Source organism: Erpetoichthys calabaricus, chromosome 4 (assembly GCF_900747795.2).
Source record: "Erpetoichthys calabaricus chromosome 4, fErpCal1.3, whole genome shotgun sequence".
Taxonomy (NCBI): domain Eukaryota; kingdom Metazoa; phylum Chordata; class Cladistia; order Polypteriformes; family Polypteridae; genus Erpetoichthys; species Erpetoichthys calabaricus.
In genome coordinates, this window is record NC_041397.2 from 58460197 (window position 1) to 58478041 (window position 17845).

Below are 17845 nucleotides of genomic sequence, written 5' to 3' on the forward strand. Positions count from 1 at the left end.
TGAATTTAAAGCTGCGTTTAAAGACATGCTGTTAAAGGTTCTCTTGCGACTATAAAACAATGTAATAACAAGTGAGTCAAAACTTATAAATTCCTATGAATAAAGTATAAATATATATTTTTTTTTAAATTCCATAGACAAACAAAGAAAATTGTAATTTTTTTTTCTGGACATATAACTATATACAAGAAAACTACCCACCCAGTTAAAGACAGAATTTGGTCCCTTGTTATAATGCTGTAATACATCATGTCTGGTTCTTTTTGTCATTCTTAGGTTATAGAGTATACTGTGCATACATTTTCTAAATTTATTTTTTCATTTATGTATTTATTTTTGTACAGAATCTTTTCCTTCTTGGAGCTACGGCTATTGAGGATCGTCTTCAGTCTGGTGTTCCAGAAACTGTAGCAACACTAATGAGGGCTGACATAAAAATCTGGATTTTGACTGGTGACAAACAAGAAACTGCCATTAATATAGGTAAGAATAAGATTGTATATTAGTATTGTTTAGTGTTGCCAGTTGGCACAATTTACCTGAGGGCACCAGAGAATGAGAGAATAAAGAGGTTTGGCAGAAATCCAAAAGATAATATCCAACAGCATTTTATAGCAATGGGGGGAAAAAAAACTGTCAGGAGAGCAGACACTTGTCTCCAGCATCTGAAGTGGTACTTGCTGTTTATGAAGAAAGTACCCTGGAACTATTTACTCATTGGACACATAAATAAAAACTGGAAAGTAGGGCAGACAATAGATTGAGGCAAAGTACCATTGGTCAGTAGGTTTAGCAAAATAGCCCTGACACTGGAACTCTTTAAATAGGAATTGATGCCTAGGATACTGGATCCAGAACTGTCAGAGTGGTTCTTCAGCCCCAGAAGTAATTTCCAGTAATTTTCCAGGACATAACCCCTGTGTGGGGTTAAAATGTGTCCCTTAGCCATTAGCTCATTTAGTGCAGAGTCACAAGGTGAGTTGGGATAAATGTTCTTTGAAAAATATACAGTATGAAGCATGAAAAAAGGGCATTCTCACATATACATGTTGATTAATAATACAAAATACAACTTGTAAAATAAAACACAGCTAGTATTGTCTCAGTTATCTGCACAGGTTGCTGGTGATATTTAACCGTGGGAACATGAAACAGCCAGTATTTTTCATCAGCTGATATTGACTGGCGCAACTGTGAAAAAGCATATTCAATTTATTGATGATCAGTGAAGTGGGAATCGGAAAAGGTTCCCCCATGTTCTAGCATATGCAGTATAAAAATCATTATACAGTTAACATAAGGCAGCAGGCAGTAATTAATGGTTTTGTATACTGATTAATAACGTCAGATTTCGATTTATTTATGAATTTAATGAATATGTGTGTGAGGCAATTTCATGTTTATATGGTATCTTTTTTTAAGTCACTTTATTTCCATTTCACAATTGGATGCTGCCTTGAGGGCGGCACGGTGGCGCAGTGGGTAGCGCTGCTGCCTCGCAGTTGGGAGACCTGAGGACCTGGGTTCGCTTCCCGGGTCCACCCTGCGTGGAGTTTGCATGTTCTCCCCGTGTCTGCGTGGGTTTCCACCGGGCGCTCCGGTTTCCTCCCACAGTCCAAAGACATGCAGGTTAGGTGGATTGGCGATTCTAAATTGTCCCTAGTGTGTGCTTGGTGTGTTTGTGTGTGTCCTGCGGTGGGTTGGCACCCTGCCCGGGATTGGTTCCTGCCTTGTGCCCTGTGTTGGCTGGGATTGGCTCCAGCAGACCCCCGTGACCCTGTGTTCGGATTCAACGGGTTGGAAAATGGATGGATGGATGCTGCCTTGATAGCTCTTACATAAAAGATGTAGCTTCTGCACAATAAGGCATTTGTTGAAACTGGTTATGGCATTAGCAGGTTTAATACATTTACTCAATTTTGCTATGTCAGATCTTCTCAAATAATGATAAAGTATGTATAAACGCTTATATATAGTACAGTATTCTCTCAGAAAAGTCATGTCTGTAACCCCTTAGAGGAAGGCTATATATTCTTGCTAAGTTTCTTTATTACACTCAAAGCTGAAGATTAATGAAAATACATTGTTTTATAACCAGACTAATAATCAGACATTCAGACTAATATTTAAAATATATTATTTTATGAGAGAGGCTTATAAATACTGTAGACCAACCAACAGTTTGTTTAATATGAGAATAAGACAACTGTAAAATAATTATTTATAATAATTATTTGGCTTAGGATTGAAGTACTAGTATAAACCATATTTATCTCACTCAGCTGGCATTTACTGTAGTTGTCATTTAAGACACTTCTGTCTGACCTGCTTTATAATGTGTGTGCTTTGCAGTTCACAGTGTAAACCACATCTGTTTTTGTCATGTAGTTTATTGGACATTTAGTAGAAAAGTAGATGCTGGTTTAAAGAATTTGGCACAATTCTTAAGCAACAAGTTGTTTTCATTTGAAATTATGAATCTATAAATGGCCTTTAGGCAACTGGTTTGACTCCAAACGGATACATTCCACATTATAAAGCTGGCCTGAAGGTTTATTTTAGGTGTGAAATATATGTTGAAATCTACATAAACATTATCTTGCATTTTGATTGAAGCTGATTGTTTCCGATAGAACCATAAGGTCAATGTAAACTTACCGATAGCAGCTTTTTGTATTATGTAATAGTTTGATTCTTTTATTTTTGTAAGCTGTAATTTTTGGGCAACCATGCAGCCAGCCAATCAATTACTATAATAGCCTACTGACAGTGCAGCTGTTGGTATTTGTGCTCAATTACTAATATGAATAAATAAATCTTCCTCTTTTATTGATTTCAGTTTAGCATGTTTTTAGGATTAGACTGTGAGGGAATAAACCAAAAATTATTTTTGAGATGGAATGACTATACGTTGAATAAAGGCTCATAGCTGGCATAACCAGAAGTTCAGAACAAGAAAGACAATTTAAACACCAAACAAACTTTTTAGGAGTAAGAGTGAATTGTAGTCTAATAATATAAATTCTGGAACAAAACTGATCAAAGAAAAAATGAAGCAGTACAGTTAGCTTGTAAATTTGTATCACAATACTAGGATAACATGTATGCTGGACAGCTGCCTGAAATAATCAATCAGTGAAGAGATTACATGTCATGATGACATCAGTGACAATATTCTTGATGCCATTAGGAAACATCATAAAATGGCAACTCAGACATTAAAAGAGTCTCAGAATAACAGTATGATAACAATGCTCTCATAAAGGAAAACAATTAATAAAATATACAGAATCCAAATAATCATGAAAAATAATACTTGGAAATTAAACCACAATAAAAACATAATAATTCCTCTAAAATGTCATTGTGTTGGTTCTTGCGTACCCCTTGTTTAAAAGTCAATTGAAGAAATACATTTTTATATAAATACTATAAGTAAATTATTGTGTTCTGATAAAATTACAACTGTACCATCAACAGGCTTATATTTTAGTAGATGTCTTGTTAATCCAGAATCTGAATCTTCAGTGCCTTTGCAAAAGCAAAAGGCACACAAAAGGAGTATGTGCATTGTTTGTAATTCATTTATTTTGTACATAATTATTATATGGTAGCACAATGGAGCAGTGATCAGTGCTTCAGCCTCACAACTTTAAGACACTCTGCTTGAATCCTGGTCTGGGCATATTATGGGTGGAGTCGGCATGTATTCCCCATAACCACATGGGGTTTTCTCTGGCTGTTCTAGTTTTCTTACCACATCCCAAAGACAGTACCCACTACCCAGTAATACAGTTTGTTTGAACATTCTTTTGGGTTAGTAAACTCTCAGATGGTATGTCCTGATCACCTTTAGAACATTTATATAAAGGGTCAACCAAGCTTTCCATTGCAGTACAATAAAGTGCAGTCCTTTTCCTGAAGAAAGGATGTTCCTTTTGCTGTTTGTGCTAAAATTAATTTAGCTTCTGATTCAGTGAATGAAATAATATATTGTAAAGAAACTTAATACACCACTTTTACACTGACCATAACCCCAAAGCATTTAAGCAATAGAGCATGTTTTAATGTAATACTTGTTTAAAGTGAGATCCTAAGCAGTAATAGAGTTTAAATTTGCAACATCTTGCTTTTCTATCCAAATATGAAGACACACTGGCTGACACAATTACAGAAAAGTGTACCTTTGACACAGGAATGGGTTAAACACAAAATCTATTGTTGATAAATTTATGTCAGTATGGTATGATTTCTTTGCAGCCTTCGAGGTGTAATTTTTGTGGTGTCTTTTATGATCTCTGTACTCTTCTAAGAAAATCTTCTCAAATGTTTCCTTTGTTTTCCATAGACTGAAATGGAAATATAATCTTCTAAAGCATATACTTCAGGGCATGCAGAAAATATATTGATGTAGAAAGCAATATATTGTGATGGGCTGGGCTACAAGTAAGGATGCCTGGAGTCTGAAGTAATTTAAAAACTGGGACATTGTATCCCTTTTATATTTATTGTGAGAACTACTCATAACAGTATGCCACGTAGGCTGACAGTAAAAACAAAATTTATCTGTCCATAATTTTATTTTAAAATGTGTGACCTGAAAAATCAACTTTTAAGTCAATGATCTCCCTGTCTACACAGATATCTCTTTGTCTTTTTGTTTTCTTATGCTACTGATAACCTCTTCACACCCTAGTTTTGAAATCCATATATACAATAGATATTACTAAAACGCCAAAATGAAATGCATTTGTACAAAGGACATGAAGTGAAATGTATGAGTTTCTTACAAACTCTACTGAGAGCAGTACCATAACTGTATGGTGTTTGGTCACCCTATTTTATGTCACCAATCAGATTCTAGATATTTTACCGAATGTAAAATTAAAGAGATGTGGTAATAATCTCCTTATGAACAGTTGATATGTGAGTTAAAAATGAAAGAACCTTGAACCCTGAACACTGTTCTAATTTCATGTATGATACATAGATTATATAACAGTATTTGCTGGAAGTTTCTCTTCTGGTGTTGAGCAGAAACTTTATTATGAAAATGATGCATTTTTCAAACCAGTTTAGCCCTTTGCACTCTGCCTCACTGTAAATGTCCTTAAAATGGGAGAGTACACAATATAAACATCTAACAAATTGCAACAAATAATACTTAACATGTAAGTGCATGTACAGTAGCATCAAATCCATGTCATTCTCATAATGTTAGGCACACATTTTTAGTACTCATTATTAAATCAAAGGTGGACAAATACCCCTATCATAAACATATTTTGTGCATACTTTTACCAGTCCCTGTATATGGAATTTTGTTTCCAAGAGAAAGTGTAGATCATTACCTTTAAGATGCAACCCTCCTTACTATGGCATTGTGATCCTGGATGCAACATTTTATACAAGCAAGAAGGGAGCACATCAGTGATTATTTTTTTGCTTGCCCATCAATAAAAGTAAGATGTGTTTCACTTAATAGAATATATAAAAATGTCACTTTCTCAGCTTCAAAAGGTATATTGCTTCTGCTTATATGCAGCTGCATTGCTGAGAAAGAGTATAAGATTTAGAAGGGAGGCAGATTACTCTTTCCAGATGACATTTTTGCTTAAATTGAAATTAACACAAAACGTTGATCTAAATATATTTAAAATGTTTTTCATTGTGTCTGTTTTATTTTTGCAATAGAAGTATACATGTAACTTAAAAGGCTGATGAGAAAAGAAGTCTGAGTATCACTTCATATGACAGTAAGAGTGATTCCGAATTCCAGCAGTTTCATTAAAAAAAAATAATTCCAGTAGCTTGAAATGGAACACATTTTGCCCTTTCCTTGTGTGTTTTGAATTGTTCGTCCTGTGGTTCTTGTTATTTTTGGATTTCATTTTTGTTTGACTCTCTGTTGCTTATTGTGATTATTTTCATTTGATTCCTCTGCCTAATCATTCATAAAAATACAGTTACCAACACAATCACATGGGGCCAGTTTGGAGTCCATAATTCATCTGATATGCAATGTGCATATCTTTAGTATGTTTGAGTGATCAATATTTAATTTTTTCCCTCAAAATTCCATTGTCATGCATTAGAAAATGTACAGAAAGCCCATTATGATCTCAAGGTTTTGAAATGTTTTGAAATCGGTTTTTATTTTACAATTTAATTTTGTACATTTGATACATTTTCTTTGTCATTTTTAACTGTTTTAATACTTCCTTTTTTAATGGGCAGTGCTATTTTGGGTATTTTTTTCCTGATGGCGACCATATTGTTGTAGCTACCATATAACAAAAGGAAGTTACATCGTGTGACATCATCACTTAGCCAGCCAGTGCTGGTGTCCCTGGTGTCAAATTTGTGGATGAATATTCTAAATTATTTGTGTGCACTAGGTAGTAAGAAATCACTTTAAGGAGGTATGCATTTGGCTGGTATTTTGATTCATGGCCTATGTATTTAGCTATAGTGTAACAGTCAACTACCTGATTTCAACTAGACAGAACTAAGCTGTCTGAAGGGTATTTTTGCATAATAAATTTTAACTACACTACCTTATTTACTTTATTTTGCTTAAGAGTTTTTGATCAATTATATTAATTACTGAAATGAGAATTTAATGTAGTTGGTGTCCCGGTACATGAGTATATCAATAATTGAGAGGCTATTTTATATTATAATATTATATACTCATACTTTGTGACATAGTTAAGTTAAAGGTTGTAAAAAAGACTGAAATCATGGTGCTCAAACACTTGGATTTTGTTTTGGTAACTCCAGGAACCTTACATTTATAAGAAAACAGTGCTTTAATACTGAAATTGAAATTATTATATTTGTTGTTGGATAGGTCATTTTGTGTGTCTATGCCATGGAGAAAGAGCTAGGGGTGAGCCATGATGTGCGTTAAAGTGCAAGCCTGATTCTGGTCACAAGAAAACTTAATGTGAATGTGTTTAATTGATGTTGAAAGACACATTTTCATTGTACTTCAACTGAAACGGGGTTGTGTGCAGCTATTGCCCTAGTGTTTTCATATGTCTCCTTAGAGTCTAGTTTTGAGTGGATTATTATGGTGAAATGGTGTTTTAAATATGTGACTGAGGGCCAGGGAAGTGTCTGCCAACTAAGCTAGACCGATTATTGCGGTCAAAAATATTATCTGAACTGTAAGCCAGCAGTGCTGATCACTGCACCACCATGCTTCAAACAACAATAGACTCAGACAGAAGGATAACAACAAAGTACAACAAATGGCCAAAAACTAGCAATAAGTAAAAAATTATATATATCATTGCACTCACAGAGTTCTAGTCTTGGAGCACACATTGACCATGCCATTTCATGGCAGTGTGGTGGTACTGTCTTGTTCCATTATTTGAAGCTAGAGTTCTGGATGCAGTTCTGGGCCAACAATATAGTCATTATGTACCCCTCAAATTAAAATACTGCAAGTTTTTTTTTTAAACACTTGCATGTGCAAATCACCTGGATATCTAGATGTAGAGAATCATACCTGTGTTAGTATAGGGGGGCATGCCTGAAGCAGTTCAGACAGCAGTCTTGCATCAAGTACGTGTGAAATTTCTACGCATGGCTGGTACAGCTCTCTGAGATTACGCTGCCCTTGCAAAGCCTCATGAGGCACTTGGTAAAGTTGGTCTAAGCCATCTGTACTTCAAATTTCCATGAAAATATTCAGCAAACAAGATCTCCAGAGAATATAGCATATTCACTGCAAAAAACGCTGATGAGTATCCAGTTTGTCCTCAACATGTCACATGTATGTGGATAGTAAATCTCATTTGGTTAAAATCTATTGGAGCCCATGTCATAGAGAAAAATTGAGATAATCCAGGTCTCAGGTCCTGGAAGGGAACATGGACAAAGCTAACATCCTGAACCAATTTTTTAACAGACTTCCCTCCCACCTCTATCTTCTTCCTTTGTCCAGTCCACACACACCATCCCTACCACATGAACATCACCTTGTACTTGTATTACTCCTAATACTTAAACTGATATGGACAATGATGAGTCCACCACAGACCATCAGTATCAGCTATCCATAACAGATGACAAAATCAAGAGACAAGTGAGGAGGCTGCACAGTGGAGAAGCAATGGGACCAGATGTAGTTAGACTTTGAGTATATAAGGCTTATGCTGACAAACACTGTGGTATCCTCTGCTATCTGTCTTCTACCTGTCTCTGATGGCCTTGAAGGCACTGCTGTTGTATTTTTCCAGTTCCAACAAGGCAGGCAACTCTTCAGCTAATGACTATAGACAATTGGCCCTTATATCAGACATCATGAGGACCTTTGAGAGGTTGTTTATAAGTTTAACTTTACTCTCAAGAGGAAGGCATTCAGTCCATGTAGATTTTTAACTACCTTATATATAAAATGATTTTATCAAATCATTTCTTGATATATATCTTATTAATAAGGTAAACGATACATGTAGTAATGATAAGTGCTCCATTATGGTGGCATCAGAGATTTTTAAATTAATAAATGTCTGTTCTTATTGTAGACTTCATCCTACATACAGTCACATGAAAAAGTTTGGGAACCCCTCTTAATTTCTTGGATTTTTGTTTATCATTGGCTGAGCTTTCAAAGTAGCAACTTCCTTTTAATATATGACATGCCTTATGGAAACAGTAGTATTTCAGCAGTGACATGAAGTTTATTGGATTAACAGAAAATATGCAATATGCATCATAACAAAATTAGGTGCATAAATTTGGGCACCCCAACAGAGATATTACATCAATACTTAGTTGATCCTCCTTTTGCAAATATAACAGCCTCTAGACGCCTCCTATAGGATTTGATGAGTGTCTAGATTCTGGATCAAGGTATTTTTGACCATTCTTCCATACAAAATCTCTCCATTTCAGTTAAATTTGATGGCTGCCGAGCATGGACAGCCTACTTCAAATCATCCCATAGATTTTCAATGATATTCAAGTCAGGGGACTGTGACGGCCATTCCAGAACATTGTACTTCTCCCTCTGCATGAATGCCCTTGTAGATTTCAAACTGTGTCTTGGCTCATTGTCTTGTTGGAATATCCAACCCCTGCGTAACTTCAACTTTGTGACTGATGCTTGAACATTATTCTGAAGAATTTGTTGATATTGGGTTGAATTCATCTGACCCTCAACTTTAACAAGGGCCCCAGTCCCTGAACTGGCCACACAGCCCCACAGAATGATGGAACCGCCACCAAATTTGACAGTAGGTAGCAGGTGTTTTTCTTGGAATCCGGTGTTCTTCTTCTGCCATGCAAAGCGCTATTTGTTATGACTAAATAACTCAATTTTTGTCTCATCAGTCCAAAGCACTTTGTTCCAAAATGAATCTGGCTTGTCTAAATGAGCATTTGCATACAACAAGCGACTCTATTTGTGGTGTGAGTGCAGAAAGGGCTTCTTTCTCATCACCTGGCCATACAGATGTTCTTTGAGCAAATTACGCTGAATTGTAGAATGATGTACAGATACACCATCTGCAGCAAGATGTTCTTGCAGGTCTTTGGAGGTGATCTGTGGGTTGTTCTCACAATCCTGCACATATTCCGCTCCTGTATTTTTCTTGGCCTGCCAGACCTGGGTTTAACAGCAACTGTGCCTGTGGCCTTCCATTTCCAGATTACATTCCTTACAGTTGAAACTGACAGTTTAAACCTCTGAGATAGCTTTTTGTAGCCTTCCCCTAAACCATGATACTGAACAATCTTTGTTTTCAGATCTTTTGAGAGTTGCTTTGAGGATCCCATGCTGTCACTCTTCAGAGGAGAGTCAAAGGGAAGCACAACTTGCACTTGACCACCTTAAATACCTTTTCTCATGATTGGACACACCTGTCTATGAAGTTCAAAGCTTAACGAGCTAATCCAACCAATTTGGTGTTGCAAGTAATCAGTATTGAGCAGTTACATGCATTCAAATCAGCAACATTACAAGGGTACCCAAATTTTTGCACAGCCATTTTTTCACATTTGATTTAAATTCATATACCTAAATACTGCTTCACTAAAAATCTTTGTTCGGAAAACACCCCAGTACTCAGATGTTCCTCGGAAATGAAAGACATATCACTGTTAATCTTTTTTGTTGAAAGCAGAGTAAATTATTATGCAGGATGAGAGGGGTTCACAAACTTTTTCATATGACTGTATATAAAATCATTGTATTACTGTATATCCTACACAACATAACATTCATTTTGCTACACATTCATAAATGCATTATATGAGATACATATATTAGATTAATTTAAGTATGTTATTTTTCCTCCTGTACAGGATATTCCTGCAGACTGGTATCTCATGGTATGTCTCTGATGATCATCAATGAGGATTCCTTAGACGTAAGTCAGTTTGAAAAATTTCATATGAACTAATTTGGTTTATTAATTTATTGGTTTTAACACTTTCTTATTTCCGGGCCTTTTTGGACGATAAAAAAAATCTGGCAGCCATTCCTTTGAAATTTAGAATTATTTAGGACAATTAAACTCTTATGTCAGATACCAGCTGGAAGCAGCCAGGTTATTCTGCAGGAAATAGTTTACATTGAGGACTGAAATCCATGTATGAATAAAATATGTATTTTTTAGTACTACAAAATATTGCATATATTCCCTTCGTATTGCATTGATTCATAGATGGCTAAAGAACACCATATACAGTATGACCTTAGCACTTCTTGTCATTAGATATACAATTCATCCACCAGTGACAATTTCACCCATCTTTTAAAACTGTAGGGGCAATTGCCTTGTAGTAAGGTAATGTGGTTTTCATTTTAGTGTTCCTTGTCATGAAAATTCAAACTTTATGTGAATCCACTAATTATTTTATGTGTAGACGTGATTGTGTTTATAAAGTGTTATGATGCTTGTTCATTTGATTATGATTGTTAGATTTTTTTTACACTGTATATTATTATGTTTTGTTTACCTATTTCTAGTATAGTTGTTCTGATTAATGCCTAATAATTTTACGTACATGTTGAGTATATTCATAAAGTGGTCTTCTTCAGTATTTTATATTCCTTCTCAGTATTAACGTATGGAAAGTCACCCAGTTGCCAAGGAATTGTGTGGTGCATAGATGGCACAGATATCATGTAGGACTGAAGAAGTGGCTGACAGGCTCATATAGAGAATGCAAGGCTTTAATTGGTTATTGGAGCTCATGTCTGTGTACTGTACAGGGAAGCCTCAGCCCCTATGGAGCAGTCAGACCTATGTTGGTCTTGACTAGTTGGCAAAAGGCAGCACAACCAGACGTTAGGATGTGTTTATGTGTTAATAATACCTCCTTTTGTACTTTTAAAAGGAAAGAAAGACAAGGACCTATTATAGCCCTAGCTATTTTAATGTACGGCAGAATTTGGAGTCACCAGAGGGTCCAGAAAATTTATAAACCAACTTCTGACCCCCAGAAATAATTGAAGACAGGATCCAAATATAATCCCAGTATTGTTGTTAAACATTAGCTTTTGCTTCATTGAATCTGGAATTAGGGTGCAGGTCTGACCAGTAGCTCATGGACAGGGAGGAATAAATGTCAAATGATGGTAGGGGAGAGAGTGAGAGTGAGAGATTGAAAGAGAAGGAGATGGTTATGGTATCAAGAAATGTGAAATTGGGGAAGCCACTTCAATACCCAAAGAAGGGTCTAGACACAACTTTGCATTTGTGTTGTATTTATTTTGCTTTCTTCTTGTATGCGTTTACATGGAAAATTTACATATATTTGCTTTGGAAGATGTTAGCTATGGTCACAGAAAGCTGGGGAGTTTGGCTTGCAAGAAACTCAGTACAACTTGGCCTGAAGGGTTATTTGCGCAGTAAGATGCAGTCAAATCATTAAAGTATCTCAGGAAAAACTGTAGTCATCTGGCTGAAGCAAGAGATGTATGTAACCAACCCACTGTCATTAAGCTCATTAAAATCAATCTTCTGTGCCCTTAGGCAAACCATTTGTGATAAAAGAAATACCACCTAGATAGTTATCCCACTAGGTAAAAAAAAGTTCTCAAGGGCATATAATAGCAAAATTGGTGGATTTATTAAATAAAATAATAATAAAGGATGAGCACATGGAGAAAGTCAAAGTTGTTGCAGTTAATACCTTCTGCTCTAAGTGACCTAGTCCTTCCTTTGCTCTACCTGCATTTTCTGGAGAGATGGCTTGCCCACATTATCAATTTGCCTCCTTCTTACTTAATGATTATTGAGCTGTTAACACGTTAATTTCCCAACTCTAGTGTTATAATAGCAAAGAGCTTTATGCCCCATTCTTGGGTTACATTCTGTCTTAAAAGCCATATATATGGCATAGTTGTAAACAGCAGGCAGAGTAAGGTGTTCAAAATGGTTTTTAGTGACCCAAAATGATGACCAGGACATGCACATACAGTAGCAAAAAGAGCTGGCAAATATATGCTCTTTTAACAGACTAAGCTCAGGAAAGTGTAAGAAGGAAACCAAAATCAATGGTCCAAGCTTACAATGCAAAACAAAAGTCAAAGCCAAATAAACAAGCAAAAGATCCTAATTTGTATTCTACTCTACCCCAAATCCTTTTTAACATTTTTTGTGTGTTTTTAGAATCCAATTCTCATATAATACAGTACTCGGCACCATTTTAAGTAGACATAATTATGTCACTTGCTGTGACAAGTTCAAATATGTAGTTAGCAACAGACATTTTTGCTATAAACTTCATGGCTGTGTCCATAAGAAAACAACACATTAATATGGTGATCATGATAAAAACCCATCTAAGATTTTAACTGAATGTTTTCACCACCATAACTATAAAATAAACAAGGAATGTAAGAAATTCTCCAAAATTTCCCAATCAGATCTAAACAGTATGTCTAGGTGCCAAGAAGTTTAACTTGAATAGCTATAAAGAAACTCACCCCCGTCACCAGATCATTCTAATAAAAGCATTGGTATAATTTTGAGGCAGAACACAGCAGTCAATCCCAAATATATTTCTGATGTTTTTTAGAGCTAGTAAATATACTTGTCTACAGCTGGAAAGATTCATATTTCCTGGAACATCAGAATGTAATTCTTTTGTTGCCATAAGAATGTTTCAATCGGATGTGATTGTGAAATCGCCCTGCATGTTTAAGGATATATTTTAAAGTATTCTTGCAACTTCTTATAAGAGTTGATTCTAGTTTTTAAGCTAATTTTATTGTGATTCATTTGGGAGTTTCTGAGCACTTTTATGCATGCATGCTCTGGTCTTATACAAGGCAAATAACCACTCAACAAAACCCCATGTAGATTGTAGCAGAACAAAATATCTCAGTCTTTTTTTTCCTTCCGTATTCCTTTTTGTGTTGGCAATAGAACCAGTGAGGACAAATATTTTTTCTCATAAGTCTCAGTGCACATTTACAACATTTACTGTATTCATTAACCTTCTGCGAAGATGCCTAATTACTTGGATGTAACTGTGAAGAAGCACTTTGGACACCAATATGCTACACCTTTATACTTGTACAGTTTTCATTCAATAAAACCAGAGGAGACAGTTACAGTTGGCCTTGATATTAATGGCTGTTAGCAGCTGTTTCTCCTTTCCAGCTGTGAAACATTACCAACCACTTATCCCAGACATGGCATAGGAAGACTTTGACATGCCTTCTCAGCAGGCTCGCTAATTTGAGTGTCAGGTAAAATACTATTTATTACCTCTACCTCACAAGTCTGGATTTTTTCTGACCACAATGTGTCATGTTTCAGCCAGGAGTGTTGCCCTGGCTCAAGTTTATTTTTTTTTTAATGTTTCTGGTATTTAATATAATTTTCTATATTGTTTAATTAATTCTGTTCTCAGTTTTGTTCTTTCTGTGTTTTATGTATTTAGTGTTTGGTTATTTATTAATTATTTATCAGTTTTGTTGTATGTTAAGATTCTATATGTAAGTTTTTGTTTGCTCCTTCTGCCCTCTTTATGTAGGGCTTCAAGGGGTGGGACCTCCTAATGTTGCAGCTCTAAGACCACTTCCAGCAGTATTTAACATGTAGCTGCAGTTGAAACTGCATCTTCAGCATTGTGTTTTAGATCTCTCTTTCCATTTCTATTTTATTTTGTGCTTTTTGTCAATATTTGGATCCTCTGGTTTTGACCCCAGGCTCTTATATTAAGGTAATATTCTTTGGTTTTGTGATTCTTTGGTTTTATTTGCCTAGTTTTTGCTTTTTTGAATTGCCTTGCCTTTTTGATTCATTTTTTAGTCTTTAAATAAATATACTTTAAAAATAAAGGAACTTTGGTTTTCTTTGACTTTAGGCTATACATTTTTCTCTCCTCCTTTTCTTGACATATTTTTGGACCTGTGCAGGCTAAAAGCCTAATGTTTGAGTTTAGGGTTAGGCAGCCATGGGTTTGTCCTACTATGTTGAATCACTACTGGGTGAAGTCCTGGTCTGGCTTGTGATTTTCTGAGGTTTGCATTCCTCTTTATGCTACTTTTAAGTGTCAGCAATCATAACATGGAATTTTTAGTCCAACAGAAATAATAAATGGATTGTTTTTCATTTTAATATCACAGAAGGCAAGTGTAAATAAGAATTCTGTTGTTTTATGACATACTGCATAACAATAAAAATCTAAACTTAAAGGAAACTAAAAAAGCATGACCTTTCCAGGTACTGTATAGTACTTGTATAGTTCATCCTGTCCTAGAATTTGAGATAATCCAGTTGTTTTGTTGTTTATTGGCACACTATCAAGCCTTTTGCCTCTTTTCTCAAAGTATAGTTAATAGTTGTTTTAGATTAAATGTTGACAAGCTATTATTTGGTAAAATCATTGGCATTTGTACACTTTATAGAAATTACACATTGTTTTGCCAAAGTATACAATCAGTTATTCTTGCCAGTTTATCATAACATGAAGGGATGACGAGATCACTGGAACAGAAATGCATTATAATATATTCAATAATTTAACCATTCCTAGTAGTATTATTGAAGTCAGTCAGAAAAGCACTGCTATTGTGGGAATAATGCCTGATTTGTAAAGTATTTAGCAAAGAAATAGATTATAGAGTACCTAATTTCTATACAATAAATGTTTCATATTTATGTAAAGAGTACAGGCAACATATTGCATGATTTATCTTGTATGAGGTTAATTTCATTTTAATTTTAATATTGTCTTGATAATATATCTCTTTAGCATTTATAGTCAAGTATAGCAATGGCTGAAAGTCATTAAACTAACTGATACATGTTTCTGATAGCTTTCGCTTTTAAATACTGTGCAGACATTTTTCAGCTTATTGTCACTTCCTTATGTTGGTATGGAGGGCCAAAACACAACTGTGTATGCCTTTTTTAAACTACTCTGCACGACAAACCTAGTTGCTGGACTTTAAATTACTTTGTTGTACATGATCAATATAATGCATTTTTCATAAGATTATCTGTGTATATTTTGTTTACATTATATGAAGCACTGGCTTATTCCTACTTTCTTTGCACTTGCAAATATAAGCTCAAGTAATGAAGTGGTGAAAATAAAAAATTACAAGATAGAGGAAAGTAAATAAAATCTCACCTTCACTTATCTCCGTCAAATAAACACCAACATCCAAATTCTCCTAAAAAGTCAAAGAACATCACTGCATGCTACAGAATATTTCATTTGTATTCAACAAAACTGAAAAAATATAATTAAAAGTTTCAAAATAGTAAAATATAACTTACCAAATGTCTTAATTTTACAGCAATAAATGTAATAATAATACTATAAAAAAGTGAGCACAATATACACTGCTCAAAAATTAAGGTAATGCTTAATTGTCTTAACCAGTCTTAACCATCACAGTCTTGAAGCCAAGTCAGTTAAGCTTCAGATATATCAGTCTATCCACTAAGAGAGCATAGGTGGTTGTGAATCAACTTCACCTGCTTTGATGCAAATGAAAGTGATAACAGGAGAGACAACAGCAAGACAACCCCCAAAACAGAATGGTTCTGCAGATGGTGGCCAGCAGTTGCTCTCTCCTTATCCTTCCTGGCTGATTCTTCTGTAGTTTTGCATTTTACTACTAATAATAATAATAAATAATAATTCATTACATTTATATAGCGCTTTTCTCAGTACTCAAAGCGCTATCCACACAGGGAGGAACCGAACCCACAATCTTCCACAGTCTCCTTACTGCAAAGCAGCAGCACTACCACTGTGCCACCTTGTCGTTACTGGTAGCGTGAGGCAGTACCTAAAGCTGTCTCAGGTTGCACAGGTAGTCCAGTTCCTCCTGGATGGCACATCCATACGTGTTGTTGCAAGAAGGATTGCTGTGTCTCCCAGTACTGTCTCAAGAATATGGAGGAGATCCCAGGAGATAGACTGTTACACAAGGAGAGGTGAATGGGGCCGTAGAATGGCATCAGCCCAGCAGCAGAACTGGTATGTGCTTCTTTGTGAGAGGAGGAGCATGAGGAGCACGGCCAGAGCCCTATAAATGAACTCCAGCTGGCTTCTGGTGTGCATGTATCTGATTAAACTGTCAAAAACAGACTCCATGAGGGTGGCATAAGGGCCTGATGTCCTCTAGTGGGACCTGACAGCCCATCACCGTGCAGCTCAATTGTTATTTGCCAGAAAATATCACAATTGGCATCTCTGCTATTGTCGCCCCATTATCTTCACAGAAGATAGCAAGTTCACTGAGAACGTGTGACACATGTGAAAGAGCCTGGAGATGCCGTGGTGAACATTATGCAGCCTGCAACATCATCCAGTATGACCAGTTTGGTGGAGGGTCAGTGATGGTATGGGGAGGTGTATCCTTGGAAGGTCACACAGTCCTTCACATGTAAGGCTATAGCACCCGGACTGCTGTTAGGTTCCAGGATGAAATACTCAGAGCCATTGTCAGACCATATGCAATTGCAGTGGACCCTGGGTTCCTCCTGGTGCAGGACAATACTTGCCTCATGTGGCCAGAGTGTGTTGGCAGTTCCTGGACAATGAAGGCATTCATACCATTGACTGGCCCAGACATTCCCCAGACCCTCTGGGACATTATGTATCCATGCACCTGATGCCAACAAGTAGCGCCACAGACTGTCCAGGAGCTCAATGATGGCCTGATCCAGGTCTGGGAGGACATCGCCTAGGACACCATCCAGCACCTCATCAGGAACATGCCTAGATGTTGCTGAGCATCCATCCAGCCACGTGGGAGCCTTACACACTACTGTATCACAAATTGGATCAGCCTGTGATTTCAAATTTTGACTTTGACTTTTCAATGGGTTGGTGATTTTGGTTTCCATTGATTGTTCTTACATCATTTTGTTCTCAATGAATTATACAATATTACTCAGTAAAGATTTTCTACTTGAATGTTTCGTTCATCAGGATCCGATGTTTGATTTAAGTGTTCCCTTAACTTTTCTTAGCAGTGTGCAATACTTGTCATCACTAAAACATGCAACAGCAACAAAAAAACACTATGAAGTACTGTTGTTTTACTGTAAATTACAAAATAAATAAATTCTGTAATCTGTGTAAAACCTGGGTAAACTTGTTTTATTAAATCGTATGCCTATGTTAGTCCTTGTAAAATTAAGTAGGTGTGGTGGTGGTGGGTGTTGGAACAGCAGAGCATGCAAGGGTGTATGAACCCTTGAGATTGACAAGTGTGACTGCTGTACAGATGAAAATTCCAACATGATGAGTGATTGTTGTTTTGAATGACCCCTTTACATTGTAACTGAAACAGGTGGGCACACAGATGAGCAATTATCTTTAACTATAAGTACTGTTTGCCTGTTTC

The 17845-nt window shown here is 36.0% G+C and overlaps 1 protein-coding gene across 5 annotated transcripts in view; it reads left to right on the forward strand.

Moving 5' to 3' along the window:
* Positions 1 to 17845, forward strand: part of atp8a2 (ATPase phospholipid transporting 8A2) — a 429846-nt gene that overhangs the window by 243451 nt on the left and 168550 nt on the right. For all 5 annotated transcript variants that reach the window (XM_051926384.1, XM_028799509.2, XM_051926385.1 and 2 more), the window contains 2 exons: positions 345 to 483; positions 10321 to 10385. In XM_051926384.1, coding sequence (XP_051782344.1) covers positions 345 to 483; positions 10321 to 10385 — 204 coding nt within the window. The remainder of the gene's footprint in view (positions 1 to 344; positions 484 to 10320; positions 10386 to 17845) is intronic.